We start from the raw sequence: 14,387 nt of genomic DNA, 5'->3' as shown, positions 1-14,387 counted from the left end.
TTATTAACCTACTAATTAATGATTTGTGAACCTCACTGGTGTCCATGGATTACATGAAATCTTTCCACCTTTATCCACCTTTGTCATGGTAGGGAGAACACGTCAATGTAAGGGTGGGGTCATCTAAGATAGCACAAGGGTTAATATCTAGGTTTGACCAAAAAAATGAATTATTTACACCTGGAAACATATATTCCTGTTTATTTTGAATAGAAAACTTTGTTTAAATGGACTTCAAGGTAATATGAAATGGCTTTTTGCAGAAAAACACTGTGAGAGACAATACAGGGGATGCACAATCAGTGAGGTAGGCACGCACAAATGACTTTGACATAAAGATTTTCCCTCAATTAAAATCCTACATAAAAATTCAAACTGATTAAACTCACAAAAAAGTTTAGCGCAAACTGGGTTGTTTATTGCAGCAAAGTTCCCCTGTTATCAAAGTAAATCTTCCTTTGCAAAGAGTCTCCTGTGCTGTTCATCCTCGGACTGGACTGTGGCGTTAAGGATGGGAGTGGCAGAGAACTCCACAGTGCACGGCTGGGGATTGCAGGAAGCCCCTTCGAGCTCCAGGACGGTCACGTTGTTGGGTGCAGCTGTGCTGAGAAGGTTGACCGGCACAAAGAGTGTCATCTGAGGCCCTCGAGCCGGCCAGTAACGTCCCAAATTAACACCGTTAATCCAGATCTGCCCCTAAAAATAAACAGAATGAGTGGGATTCTGATTCTGTCATATCAAGTGTAAAATGAATGAAAAAAACAAACAAAAGAACTCAGAAATCATTATTTTCTTTTAACATTGACAACTGATTGACAAATCTTTATTCAGAGCTGCTTCATCCTTTGTCTATTAAGATGTTTTCTATCCTAAAAGACTAAAATAAACAAAGAAAACAAATCCTCTAAATACCCGTTAGGTACAAAGACTAGACTGAACATGCCTTCCTCCAGTTGGGCAGTTTGATGTAGGTGTCTTGGGGGAGGTCTGGGATGCCGTCTGGAATTATGAAGCTTCCTCCATAGAAGGCTGGTGTGGACAGAGAGGCAGGCTGAGGAGGGTTTGCCCATGCAGAAGGTGTTTCTCCAAGACGGCCCTGGCTGACAGCATCATCTATGCTGAGACCATACATGGTCCAGCCAGTGAGTGTATCCTTGCCCAAGGTCAGGTTGGACACCAAACCCTGACATCCGATGACAGCAGTTAAAAAATGGAAAAATTCTAATGACTATCTACTCACTTTTTGTCAGTTCAACAGAGGTAAAAGGCCATTCAGTGGATCTTTAGGCTTGAAAATGCATTTTCATGAACCTTGAAGTCGTTGATGCCTTTCCCGTAGTTGATCCGGCCCATGTTCTCTACCAGCATGTCCAGCTGACTGCCAGCTTTCCCGGTCACATTGATGCTTATGACTTTGTTCCTTTCAAGGATTCCTGCAGCCACCTTTGGAGCATATATTAAAAGAAAGAAAGTGCCTCAGAATTTCATAAATTTTAAAATACTACAAACTTTAATACCAATCGAAAATCCTTTATGTCATACAATATCTAAGAAAAGCATAGAAAAGCATTGTAAACATCTGATGGTGAAGAACAAGACTCACCCCATCTACAGAAACATACGCCCTGTCGTGAACCCCATTTAGAGGAGATGACAGGGGCGTGGGCTCACTGCAGGTCACAGGCAATGTGGTTCTGTAAAGAACATACCCATAAGCCTAGAGGTAGAAAGAAAATCATTACAAGCCCAAGTTTATTTATGAAAGCTGAAGAATAACATCTTTTTTAAGAATACCTGATTTAAATCTATGAAAGTCTGAGGATACGTGCTTTTGACAGGACCAGAGAAAGACAAGATTTCCAGAGCGTCCGCTACTGTCTGCAGCTAAAGGGACGGAGGATCATAGTGTAAGTACAAAGAGTAAGTACAGAAATTCGAAGCTAAAATGTTCAGGAACTAAATACCGGAACGGAGATCCAACCTTCTTCATGGTAACGGCCCCGTATGCGTATTTGGGGGTCGACGGTGGAACTGGTCCCTCTGGGATTCTCCGATACTACAATGAGAACATCTTTAGTGAAACAGTGTATCTGTGATGAAAATTGACTGTATATGACAGCTGGACTGAGTGACCCCTCCCCTCTCGTGTTCCAAACAGGAAGTACCCTCTGCTCAAAGCCAAAAAAATCCCACAGATTAAGAAATAAACAGCTATTACTCACTCATTGTATTCTTGTGCCAATAACTTTTTAACATGTCCTTGCTAATCCTAATATTTTTTCACTATATTTCTTCGGCAGTGCAAGTTATTCAAAGTATAAACTAGCCAATCAGATGCCTCAATAAAAGCAGGTGGCCTCACGTCCAACATTCAAAATGTTTGATTGACAGATTTCGTGAAGCCCCCTTTCAGTGGAAGGGGTGTGGACTTCCAACAGGCTCACAATTAATTGTCCAGGGTGGTTGCCATAGAAACTCAGACTGACGCGGACAAATCACTGCTTACTAATGCTGTTTGGTTCCAACATGGTGGTGACTGAACTAACGTCATTTCATTGGAACTGAAAATAGTCCGTTTTCTTTGCTCAGTCCAGTTCTCTTATACGGTCAATCATGCTGATAGATGACTGTCTGTTCTCACCATTCTGATGACCTCTCGGATGGCAAAGTATTTTTCGGTCAGGTCACCTGCCTCCGTCAGCGGAGCGTCATAGTCATAGCTTGTGGGCTGTGCACTGTAAGGTGAGTTAGCACCTGGAGGTGAGATAGCGGTGACCCTGTGGTAGGGGGTTACTTCAAACTCATGTGGTTTTTACGTACAGCACACTCACCATTCCAATAGCCAAAGTTTGTTCCACCTATGAACATGTACCTGTAGGAGAGGGAAGGCAAGAGGCTAAAATATACAAACATCTGTGATGGATGGAAAAAGCCTGGTTGCCCTAAATTTGTCAACAGGTTTTGAAAACACACTCCGATGAAAATGATGTTTGTAGCTTTTTTTGTGGCATTTTCTGACACATATTAGGACAATTAAGCTAAAATTACCATTTTGAAACATTTCTTTATTCCAATCGTTAGGAATCAGGAGCAGATGAGAAATGCCTTTGGAAAATATCGTATTTTTTAAGTAGAAAATGCAATTGGCAGGTCACAAGCTCCCTGCTTCGCTCCATTCTAATGCATCCACTTATAGATGACTGGATCCGTGCACATCATTTTTTTCCTCGTGCACGCTGGAATCCGCCTCAAAACTGTAGGGCTGGATAGCTCTGACATTGCTCTCCATTTTGGTTGCACCGGTAATGTTATATTGGGGTTGTGAAGGGCTGTAAGCCAGCGGGAGAGAGTGTAAAAAGATGGATGAAGGGAAGTGGGAGTAGGGTTTCAAAATGGATCAAAAGACGATCGAAGTGGGACTTTATCGTTTAGTCTTTAAAGCAGCAAACTGCGAGTAAATAAATCTGTGATCACATACGTCTTCGGAGATTTCTCCAGAAACCCCAAGTTTAATCCTGTATCTTAGTGGATAATTGGCAACTCAGCACAGCAAAGACTCACATGTTGACATTTGCTCCCATTGCCAGCTGCTGGTTGAGGGACTTGGCCACCAAATCTGGGGATACAACCGAGTGACGAGATCCCCAGTGGTCCAACCAGCCAGTGTAAAACTCTGAGTTGACCTGTGGAGGAAGACAATGATGATTCGTGTTGTAAGAATTCAACTGAAACACAAAAATCAAAAGGTGGGAGACACTTGCCAAAGGTCCATGAGGCTCAGCATGGCGCTGTGCCTCAAAGGCTGCAGTTATATTTGAACCTGGAAAAGCCAGAATGCAAAGATAACGATTACTTTTTTTATTCTTCTTCTTCCTGTGTGTGACTTCTCCAAAAATGAGCCAGTTTGAACACCAGCAGGAAGCCAAATGTTCCAACAAAACTCTTATTGCAGCACTCTGCCAATAGTCATGTGTAATCTGCAGAATACAGGTGAGCACTGACCTGGACCAAAGTCCACAGAGGCATACAGGCCCTGTATGGCGCCACACTTCAGGTAGTTCAGGCCAGCGCCATCTGTGGTGAACAGAACCACGTCCTCCCCCAGGTGAGAGCGGAACAGCTTGGTCAGGTGGCGCATGTAGTTGTAGTCACAGGCAAAGTAACTGCCATATTCATTCTCCACCTAAACATTCAATACAAAGTCTCATCCTCCTCCAAGTTCTGAACTCAGGCGGTGCGCAGGAACATCTCGCCCACCTGAACAGTAATGATGGGGCCGCCGTTCTGATAGAGGTAGGGCTTCATCATGGGCAACAACTTCCCCATCCATGTATCCACAGCTGCCACGTAATCTGGAATGGGTTGCCGCCGGTTACAGAGGTGATGACTGGGCTCAAAAGTTGTCTCTTTGAGGTTGATGCTCACCTGGATCAGAAGATCGCAGCACAATGTCTTTCTTACTGAGAAGCCAGGCTGGCAGGCCGCCCTATTGGAGAGGTAGAAACAAACAAATAAAGCTTCAGATCAAAAGCAAAGATCTCTGCTGCAAATGATTTACCTTTCAAATAAAAAAAGAGTGCAGCATGCTGAAAAAAACGTGACTACCTTTATGCCTTTCAGAAGATGATGAACTATATTTATTTCCTCCTTTTTTAACTAACCAATGACATTCCACTTGCTCAAAACCTGTTCTATATCTTATCTGTAGAAAATGTGAGTAGATCAGGTTTTGAAATACAATTAAAATAAATAAATTAAAAAAGCCTGCGGATTCAGAGATGTTAGCTTAGAACAGCCATCAACTACAAGCATATAACTCTGAGGAATCTTGTGCAGCAAGCATCTGTTCCCAAACAAAGTTACAAAAATGAGGTTTTATAGAAAGTCAAGCGGCATAAAAAATTCTGCTTAAAGATCCACTCAGATGACTATTGTTTTTTGATGTTTTTAACATGATCTTGAGGTATTTTTCTCATGATGGAAACAATTATATAAACAAAATTAAGTATTTCTTAGTATTTCTTTATTCAAGTCATTCAGAGCAGACAAGAAAAGTGAAGAAATAAAGTATTTGTTACGTAGGAAATAAACTAGGCGGAACACAAGCTCCCTGCTCCGCTCCATTCTGATGCATCCACTTGCAGACAAATAGATTCATGTTTGTCTTTATTTTCGTTGTCGGAGCTGACTAACTGTACGGCTGGGTAGATCCAATGTTTTCTGCCATTTTTGTTGGACCAGTGATGTTAGGTTGGGGGTGTAATGGGGCTGTAAACTAGCAGGAGAGTGTGTAAAGCACAGCTGTCAAGCTCCAGCCCTCCATAGCTGGTGTGGTAGACTTTAGCCAAATATGCTGCTATTGCAGCTCCATATAGGCAAAACACACCTGATCCAGGTGATCAACTGTGGATAAGGCAGGATTTCTTAAAAAAAACAGCAGGAGGTCAACCCTTGAGGCCTGAAGTCTGACACCCCTGGTGTAAACGGATAGCTCTTGGTTATGGGTGACGGGAAATGAGGGCGGGGTTGCTCTGCACCATCGGCTGTCGCCCACAACTCAGAGGAGAAATTTTGATGAATTATTGCAGCTTTGTAGAAACTATGTCCCAGAAAATAAAAGTTTTTTTTCTTTTGACTAAAAACATCATAATCACAATAAAAAGACCACTGGGGACACTTTTACAATAGATCAAAAGACAATTAAGACTTTAATTAACTTAACATTGTTAGGCCCCTCACTATTAAAGTAGAGCTGAGCATTGTGTGGTCTTTTTTAAAAAGTGATCATCTTTTCCATTATATTTCCTTAACAGCACGCCTTCTTGGCTGAAAAAAACACCATCATGTGACACCATGAGACTTTAGATTGAACTTTATTCATGTTCGCTCTGCTTTTATGATTACAGCTCATTTGTTTAACGTCTGTCAGCTGTGAGAAAAAAAAAACAATTTCTGTTTCTTTTCTAGACTCTGCAAAGACAAATACTCAAAGCGATTCACTCACCATCTCCCACTCTGCGCATATATAGGGTCCTGGCCGAAGGATGACCAGTAAGCCGATGTCCTGGGCCAGTTTCAGGAAGTATTCCACATCCCTGTCCCCGCTAAAATTGTACATGCCAGGAGATTCTTCGTGGTAGTTCCAGGGAATGTACCTGCATCCAAAGATTGACCCCTGACATTTATAATCCCCCCCAAAAAAGTGTGTCAGCCACTCACAGACCAGATTTCCGAGTGCAGAGAGGAACTCACGTCTGGATGGCGTTCAGCCCGGCCATGTACATCTTCACCAGTCGGTCTTTCCAGTAGACTCTGGGGATCCTGCTGTAGTGGATGCTTCCTGAAATGAAGCGGAACCTTTGGCCATCTTTACGGAAGCAGTCAGCGTTATAGTCCAGGCTGAATGAAGGTGCTGCCCAGAGCTGCAGGTCACAACATTACGAAAAATAACACGAGACATTATAAAGCAACTACAGGGAGAAATGTTTATTGATGAAGGAAATGACTAAAGAAAAAAACATTAAATTGAAATTGTGTACGCTTTTTTTGTCTGAATATTCTTTAAAACCATTTTAAGCCTTTTAAATGACATATTTGAAATTAATACAAATATTTAAATGAAAAGCAAACACAATACTATCTTTTTACATATAAAAACCGACCCCAGAGCTTTGTTTAATAGTATTAATTATATTAACAGTATACACACATCCTTAATAAACAGAACAACATGATAGACCTGGAGAACTACAATGTAAAGTTAAACTTACCCGTTGTACAGACAACACCGTAAGCAGGAAGCTAAGTCTCAACAAAGACAAGATCAGTCTCATTTTGAATTCTGCTGCTCCGTTCTGTTTATAACCTTTTTTGTTTAATCAAAACTCCCAACGACAGAACCGCTGAGGAACTGAATTTCCTGAGTGCTGTGTTTTGAGCAGAGCGGCATCACGAGACGCGGAAGTAAAATCACGTGACATGTTGATGCAGTGATTTAATGCAACCGCACGGTGGCACTATTTTGCAATTTCTTTTCCCCAAACACGAGTCTTAGATTTTCATTTTATTTTTACCTTTCACACGAGGTGTATACTTCTCAAAGATGTTGAAGAATTGTTATGTGGTAAAAATAAACAAACAAATAAATGAATAGCATGTAAAAAAATAGCTTCCAATTTATGGATCTTCTTATTGCACAAGATTACCCAAATGTTAAATGACGTTCATACAGTCTATTCCCCTTGTCTTGCCTGCTTTTTTTTTTTTTAGCAATGGGCTTGGATATGCAGGTTTTACTTTAGATAAAACCAAATACATTTATATCGATTACATTGGAATTAATCATTAAATTATTTTTTATATATTTGCTTTTAATTGAAGTAATAGCTAGCTATTTTTATTAAAAAACTGAATCTTGTCTTTTTGCAGATGACATGAACCTTTTTTTGAAATAATTGAAAATATTTAACAAAAGAAAATGAAAAACTGAAATTAAAAAGTGTTTGATTTCAAGTAACAGTTGCTCGCACTACTTTAAAACAAATGTGTTGTTTATGCATTTATTTATTTATAATATTGTGTTAAACTTTGGAACCCACAAAAGAATGATTTGAAAAGATGTTTACATTTTCTCCAGTTTAAAAGAAAGTGTATAGACAAAAGACATGTGAGAGTTATGATAAAGTCTATTAGTGTTTGTTCTGGTATCACAGAACATTTGATCTGTCCGTACTTGTTCTCGGTCAAAACTTAAATTTGATTACGTCACTGCCTCTCTTTGGTTTTTTTCAAAGCCATTATTATAACCTTAATGTCTATTGATAACAGTTATTTTATAACAGTTTGTTTGTCTGCATTTGTTCCTTGTGCTGCTTTACAGTGCTCTAACGGTATTTTTATTTATGAACTTTATTGACAAATACTGTAAATACAGAACATCATACATGACCATCATATATGGTCAGTGCACAAGACATTCCATACCTTGTCCAAATTTGTTTGAGTCAAACAACAATAGATTATTGATTTTCCAGGTTAAAAGAAAGAATAAAGGCACTTTAACTCAAAACAAAAACACTAATTATAATAATAACCTTCTTTTTGATGTTTTAAATTAGACTGTTTTAACAGGTTTTGTATTGGTGCAGGATTGAATACTTCATACATAGTCTCTACAAACGCCAACTGCAGGCTGCACCTTCGCTGTCTCACCTGTAGGTGGCAGTAATGCGTACTTTTGTTTCACATCTCACGTTGAAACCCGGAAACAGAATGACGTATGGCAGGAAAGTACAGTCTGGACCCACGTGGGTAAAGTTTTTCACAGTTTTTATGTTATTGACCGCAAAACTGACAATATGCCCAAGAGAGTGAAGCCCACGGTGGAAGAAAATCCCGCTCCCGAAGGAGGACACGAGGAGGAGCCGGTCCAGGAGGAGCCGAGACGGACCAGGAGTGGCCGCAGGTTGTGCACTCCCGCCGCCTCGGTGAAGACTCCGAGCAGAAGGACGAGGCGCTCTGTCCTCCAAGAGCTGCCGGCAGTGGAGGCACAAAACACGGTAGGACCAGAGAACAAACCCGGTGATCCCCTCGAAGACGACTGCAGTGGGTCAACGAAACCAGAGTTAGAAAACCACAACGAGGAGCCGGTGGGGGAAGCAGCCGGCGATGAAGCTAGCGGAGACCACCATGACGTGCTAAAATACGAGCCTGTAGAAACGGTTCCTCCTGCGAGTTCAGAAACCATCCCAAAGAAAAAGAAGAAGAAACCTCCTCCTGCTGCTCCAAACGTCAAGCAGAGCGCAGTCATTCCTTTGGGAAAACCCAAATCAGGACGAGTGTGGAAGGACCGAAACAAACAGCGGTGAGGAGCAAAAAGTCTGTCTGCTTGTTCTCTTCTGAACCTTCACCCATCTGACGGAACACTTCCTAGAATGTGGGGCTCCGGAAGGAGCTCTAGACATGATAACAATAAGAATAATTTACTCCTCAAATTTTTCGTTTTTGGCCACTAACTGGTATGTTGTAAATTAGTATTAATTTGTTTACAAATTAGTATTTAAATATCTTCAATTCTCACTAACTTATGCCCACAAAATGCTCATTTGACCACATGCAATTTTGACAAAATTTTGACAAAATTTTTTGGCCGTGAAACGCTTAATTGTGGCCGCAAAATGCAAATCTGACTACACAAGCTACCAATTTTTTAGCACAAAAATCTTTTTTCTGTGGTCAAATTGTTAAAATGTTAATTTTTTGTTGCCATCAAGTACTTAATTTTGGCCACAAAATGGAAATTTGAAGGCACAAAATACTCACTTGCAAATAGAAGGGTTAATATCTGGCCATGAATTACTTATTTGTGCCTACAAAATGCTAATCAAATGTTTATTCATGGTCATGAATTACTAAACACTCATTTAAGCGCGCAAAATACAAATTTGAGGCCACAAATGATTAGTTTGAGGAAGCGTTTTTTTGTAACTAAGGGTTTTCTTAAAAAGAACATTTTCTTATTTAACTTCTTACAAACATCTAAACATTTTCTTTCCTTGTTCATTTAATTGTAAATGTTATACTTTTCTTTTGCTGAGTTCCTCTCAATGATCCATTTGAATGTCTGTCTCCACAAATGTGATGGGACGCTTTTCGTCCAGGTTCTCTGCTTTGCTGCGAGACAAACCACTGTGTTCCTCATGGGAGAAGAAGATGGAGGCCAAGCGGGAAAAGGAGCTGGTGAAGGCGTATTCTTTGAAGCTTAAAGAGGAGAAAGCACGACAGAAGGAGGTAACGTGAAGGCGTGTGTGTGCTGAAGCACTGCAGGGTCCATGCTGTGGCCCCTCCAACAAACTCTGCTCTGTTCTGTTTTCTTTAGGAAAAAAGGAAGAGAAGGGAAGAAAACCTGAAACGCCGCGCAGAGAACGAACGCAAAGCAGAGATTGTGCAAGTGGTACGTCCGAAGCAGACTCCGTTCTGATTCTCACGCATCTGCTTTATAAAACATGCCAACCTTCTCCCTAATATGTTTCATAGATCCGGAACACGGCTAAGATCAAGAGGATGAAGAAGAAACAGCTCCGCAAAATCGAGAAGAGAGACACTCTGGCTTCAAATTCAAACACCAAAACACACACAAATATTTAACACGATTTAATGTAAACATTAAATTGCCATGAAATCCACTGTTTTGTCTTGTAGTTTTACTACAAATGTACTGACTGATCCGACTGGAGCTGTTCATAAGCCAGAAAGAGATGCTTTCTGCTTTATTTTCAGAGGAAAGTCACTCTTAAAGCATAATTCTACAATTATTTTTGTTTTTTGGTGGGGTGGTGTCAAATTTCTATCTAGTAAGAAACAAATATTTACAGAAAAAGTAGTTGCCATAAGAAACTGAATGTTGAAGAAGAACTTTATTCAAAATATGGTTTATAATAAAAAAATGTTTCAACCTATTTTCTAATTTCTGTAAAAGCTTCAACCTTTACACATTTTGGTATAGAAGATGTTCCTGAGATGTGAAAATGGAAAAAAAAAATGTTTAAGTTAAACCAAAAAACAGAACAGATGGCATATTTTAACAATTTATTTACCGGTATTCTTACATCCCGTCTATGCAGCGATTTAGTCACAGTCCCATTCACCCACGATTACGCACTTCCACATGGCTGAAGGGTTAAAGGGATTCCAGTACTAAAATAAATGTGGTAAAAATGTTAAATTATAATAAATAAATAAAAATCATCCATCTGTTTTCTAAATTCATTTGAATTCTTTACGCCAGGGTTCCCCAAATCCAGGCCTCAAGGGCCGGTGTCCTGCTGGTTTTCCAGAAACCCTGCCTTATTTGCTGCTGATGACCTGGATCAGGTGTGTTTAGCCAATAAGGAGCTTCAATGGCAGGTTGGTTGGAAAACATTTAGGACAGTGGTCCCCAACCTTTTTGTCACCGCGGACCAGTACAAAGCAAGGCACGTTTACTGCTGCCTGTTGAAGGCAGATTTCCCTTTTTTAGCGGGTGCAGGTTCCTCTTCTGTCCCTTCATTGGACCGTTTCCCCTTGTTTGGGTTTAATTTTAGCGGGGTATATCACGTGATGTTTGGTGTCGCGTACCCCCCTGGATGGTTTGCCACTCCATCACAGGGCCACACAAATTCACAAACACACATCCTCATCTAGGGATCATTAGACTATTAAAAAAAAGGGTGAAATCAATGAATCAATTGAACAGTTTGGAATGAATGTGGTCAACTGTGCAGCAGTGGAGTATTGTGATGAGGATGGCTCAATGACTGGTTTCACTGAAATGACCTTTGAGCTGCAAGAGTTCTGCCAAACTCAGTTTAACCCTTGTGCTATCCTAGGCACTCTAAAATTGGGAGTTGGGTCATCTTGACCCACTACACAGTGCGCTGAACCTTTTTTCTTCAATGATTTGTGAACCTCACTGGTGTCCATGGATTATATGAAATCTTTCCACCTTTATCCACCTTTGGCATGGTAGGGAGAACATGTCAATGTAAGGGTGGGGTCATCTAAGATAGCATGAGGGTTAAGATTTTGCCATGCGAACAAATTATATTCAAATACCACCTTTAAAAACCCTTGTGCTATCTTAGATGACCCCACCCTTACATTGACATGTTCTCCCTACCATGCCAAAGGTGGATAAAGGTGGACAGATTACATGTAATCCATGGACACCAGTGAAGATCACAAATCATTGAAGAAAAAAGGTTCAGCGCACTGTGTAGTGGGTCTAGATGACCCAACTCCCAATGTCAAAGTGCCTAGGATAGCACAAGGGTTAATTGTAATAGAATTACAACGGGCCACTTACAACATTTAGCCACAAGGGGGTGCTGTTGAACCACAATCCTCTTTAAAAATGGAGTAAAGAAAAATGCAATTTCTCTGAAAGACTTCTTGGTTTATTAGCTGCTAAACGTTTCACTCAATCTTGTTGTAAGTTACAGTTCAGCTACCGTATAATCAAATTAAAATGCTAACGAGAAATTGATAAAATTTGGACTCAGTAATCTAACACTTGTAACCTCAGATACATTTTTATAAATGCATTACTGTTCATGCAAAGAAAGGAACAGAATTAATACTTCCAAAATTTGGAATTTTTTTATTTACATTTCAAGTCAGTCACATGCAACATTTTATATTAAATGAAGAAAACACAAAATTAGCAAAAACAAGAAAAGAAAATGCATATTAATTTCTTCCAAATAGCAATATACAAAAATAGTTTACAAATACTGTACAGCAAACTGTGTTCAAAAATATTCTGCTGCAGAATTCTTAGTTTTACAAACAATGTCTGTGAGGGTTCACAAACAATCAGTGTTAAAAATAAATACAAAAAGAAAGGAAGAGGGGTGCCTGGACAAGGTGGTGGTGGGGTGGGGGTGGGGGGGGGCAGGTTATTTGAGAGTTTTTAAAAGCTACCCAGAAATAAATATAACCAAACACACAGAAGAAAGGTTCAGTTCAAGAAGGCAGTGAAAATAAATAAAAAGAAGTAATGGAAGATACGATCAAACTCAACTGCAAAAGAAAAGGACCACTTTTGTCTCTTTTTATCCTCCTCCCTAATTTGGGAGAGGCGTTCCTGGCCCAGCCAACCGTCACACAAACACCTCAGAGCATCGCTCACGCCTTCTCATTGGGCACAAATCGCTGGTTTTGTCATTGTGAGACCGTGTTCCTAACTGTGCGACTATTTTTAACACTGACGTCAATGATGATTTCAGCTGTGGGAAGACATTCATGTATTCATGACTGATTCAGTCCGGTTTTTAGGAGGATACTTCACAAGGACTCCCTCTTAAAAAAAAGAAAAGAAATAAAAATGCATTCTTACATTTAACGTTTTTTTTTTTAGTTGGCACTTCAAAAGGGCTCGGTGCATTACAGAGGAGGCAAGTCAGGAAGCTCAGGTGAAGAAAAAAGATCATCAGAATGAAAAAACAAAAAGGCAGAAATGGCAGGAAGGTGTCAGCTGCTGACTACATTACAAAGAACTTTCTTTTCTGGACGACATTTAACAATGTAAGTGGCAAAGTAACCATCGTTAAGTAACATGCTTTCACATTAAATCTCTGCTTCTTTCTCACACAGAACATACATTCAGTGACAAATCTAATGCTAACAAATCTTTGTTTAGACAAATATTTCTGGGATTATGAAATCGTACTTTAAGCAGTAAAAATTATTTAAAAAAACAAAGACAGTAAAGATGCCAACGTCTACGGGAACTTCTTTTTTGTTCCAATTAGTTGAGAGAAGAGCTTCAGTTATAACAAATCAAATGTTTAAAGCTCTCCAAATCTAAAGTCTTATTTTTTTTAAATTTACATCTGAGGCCGTACTCTGTGTAAAGTCATAAAACCTCTTTGTGTTTTTACAGCATTTTCCCAGAAAACTCCCCAGAGAATTCCCAGAAACCATCCTCTCCACTGTTTGAGGAGCGATTTAACCGAAACGAAAAATTTGAGTTAGGAGACAACACTTTGCTTGAGCAAAATGCAGCGTAACTTTTTTTTTTTTTAAACATTGCTCTCTTTGTAACAGTGCTAAAAATAAAACCATCCAACTGAGTGCAGGTAAAGCTACAATCAGATTTGTTGAAGAGGTATACTAAGAACATGTATTACTGCATTGATAGTTTAGTTCAAATCATTAAAATTCAACACTTTTTGTTAATTCTCAATTATTCTCTATTTTATTTCATTACAAAGCGTTTAAAGCACAGACAAACCTTGATAACGTTGTAAGCTCTTTCCTAAATGACAGTTTGAGAAAAGCTCCATTTAAACGAGCTACTGTGTGAAGAGAATCAACTTCTTCTAGCTAGAGGATGACATCGTTTGGCCTTTTACATTCAGAACTAAACAATGTCTGTTACTATGACCTAATAATACTTGGTTGGTTGTTATTCCAACAACAGGAAAGAGCAATCAGAATAATTTAATCTATTTTCATTTTTGGGTCAGTTGTGAATTGAGCCGTCGCCACATGATCTAATTCTCACCAAACATTCATTCTCATGAGAAGAAAAAAGAAAAATCCTTCATTGCCACTTCTTGGTAGCATACGGATACAGATGACTGTTTTTCCCCTCCGATGTCACTCAAGAGTCTGTGCAGAAAAACTTCTCAAAACCACCAATTTCCTTAAAGCGGCCAAACAAAAGCAGAGCTCAGAGTCAGTGTAGCCCAGAACAAAAGCACCCTGTACCGCACAGAAAGAGGCAGAGACGAAAGCACCAGAACGCTGCAGCCCAAAGGCTGAACTGTCCAATATGTGAGCCTGCATGAATGAAACTGCTGTTCCACTGCAACCTGCTGACCGCCCCACTCTGGCAGTGTTGCTGA

The 14,387-nt window shown here is 39.9% G+C and overlaps 2 protein-coding genes across 5 annotated transcripts; one reads left to right on the top strand and one right to left on the bottom strand.

Moving 5' to 3' along the window:
• Positions 1-185: 185 nt before the first annotated feature.
• On the bottom strand, positions 186-6,964 carry LOC144994510 (beta-galactosidase-like). 4 transcript variants are annotated; one of them, XM_078952498.1, is made up of 16 exons: positions 6,771-6,964; positions 6,253-6,422; positions 6,005-6,155; positions 4,426-4,486; positions 4,258-4,352; positions 4,003-4,183; positions 3,762-3,820; positions 3,562-3,683; positions 2,832-2,872; positions 2,642-2,754; positions 1,982-2,056; positions 1,795-1,884; positions 1,604-1,717; positions 1,312-1,443; positions 944-1,183; positions 186-696 (listed from the first exon to the last, which is right to left on the bottom strand). In XM_078952498.1, exons 1-16 carry the CDS (start codon positions 6,831-6,833, stop codon positions 442-444), a joined length of 1,962 nt encoding a protein of 653 aa, XP_078808624.1. In that variant the 5' UTR covers positions 6,834-6,964; the 3' UTR covers positions 186-441. The 4 variants fall into 4 exon arrangements, with proteins under 4 accessions (XP_078808624.1, XP_078808644.1, XP_078808635.1 ...); XM_078952518.1 differs by having other exon boundaries at positions 6,005-6,175; positions 6,253-6,340; positions 6,771-6,944; XM_078952509.1 differs by having other exon boundaries at positions 6,253-6,340; positions 6,771-6,942.
• A 1,287-nt stretch (positions 6,965-8,251) lies between these two features.
• On the top strand, positions 8,252-10,184 carry LOC101163546 (uncharacterized). The gene is made up of 4 exons (XM_004065885.5): positions 8,252-8,863; positions 9,660-9,789; positions 9,878-9,952; positions 10,036-10,184. The coding sequence occupies exons 1-4, from the start codon at positions 8,358-8,360 to the stop codon at positions 10,144-10,146; spliced, it is 822 nt and encodes a 273-aa protein (XP_004065933.1). The 5' UTR covers positions 8,252-8,357; the 3' UTR covers positions 10,147-10,184.
• The last annotated feature ends 4,203 nt before the right edge of the window (positions 10,185-14,387 follow it).

The sequence above is a fragment of the Oryzias latipes genome, chromosome 1 (genome assembly GCF_053564925.1).
Source record: "Oryzias latipes strain Hd-rR chromosome 1, Olatipes_Hd-rR_3.1".
In the NCBI taxonomy this organism is placed as follows: Eukaryota; Metazoa; Chordata; class Actinopteri; order Beloniformes; family Adrianichthyidae; genus Oryzias; species Oryzias latipes.
The sequence above is the reverse complement of the archived record's forward strand: the minus strand, read 5'-3'. Positions and strand labels throughout refer to the sequence as shown.

Coding starts and splice junctions, on each gene's coding strand:
- LOC144994510 (XM_078952498.1), bottom strand. CDS start 6,833: ATGAGACTGATCTTGTCTTTGTTGAGACTTAGCTTCCTGCTTACGGTG. Junction 4,487..6,004: donor TATGCGCAGAGTGGGAGATG/GTGAGTGAATCG, acceptor CCTCTCCAATAG/GGCGGCCTGCCAGCCTGGCT. Junction 1,718..1,794: donor CTTTCATAGATTTAAATCAG/GTATTCTTAAAA, acceptor TTCTACCTCTAG/GCTTATGGGTATGTTCTTTA.
- LOC101163546 (XM_004065885.5), top strand. CDS start 8,358: ATGCCCAAGAGAGTGAAGCCCACGGTGGAAGAAAATCCCGCTCCCGAA. Junction 9,790..9,877: donor AGAAAGCACGACAGAAGGAG/GTAACGTGAAGG, acceptor TGTTTTCTTTAG/GAAAAAAGGAAGAGAAGGGA. Junction 9,953..10,035: donor AAGCAGAGATTGTGCAAGTG/GTACGTCCGAAG, acceptor TATGTTTCATAG/ATCCGGAACACGGCTAAGAT.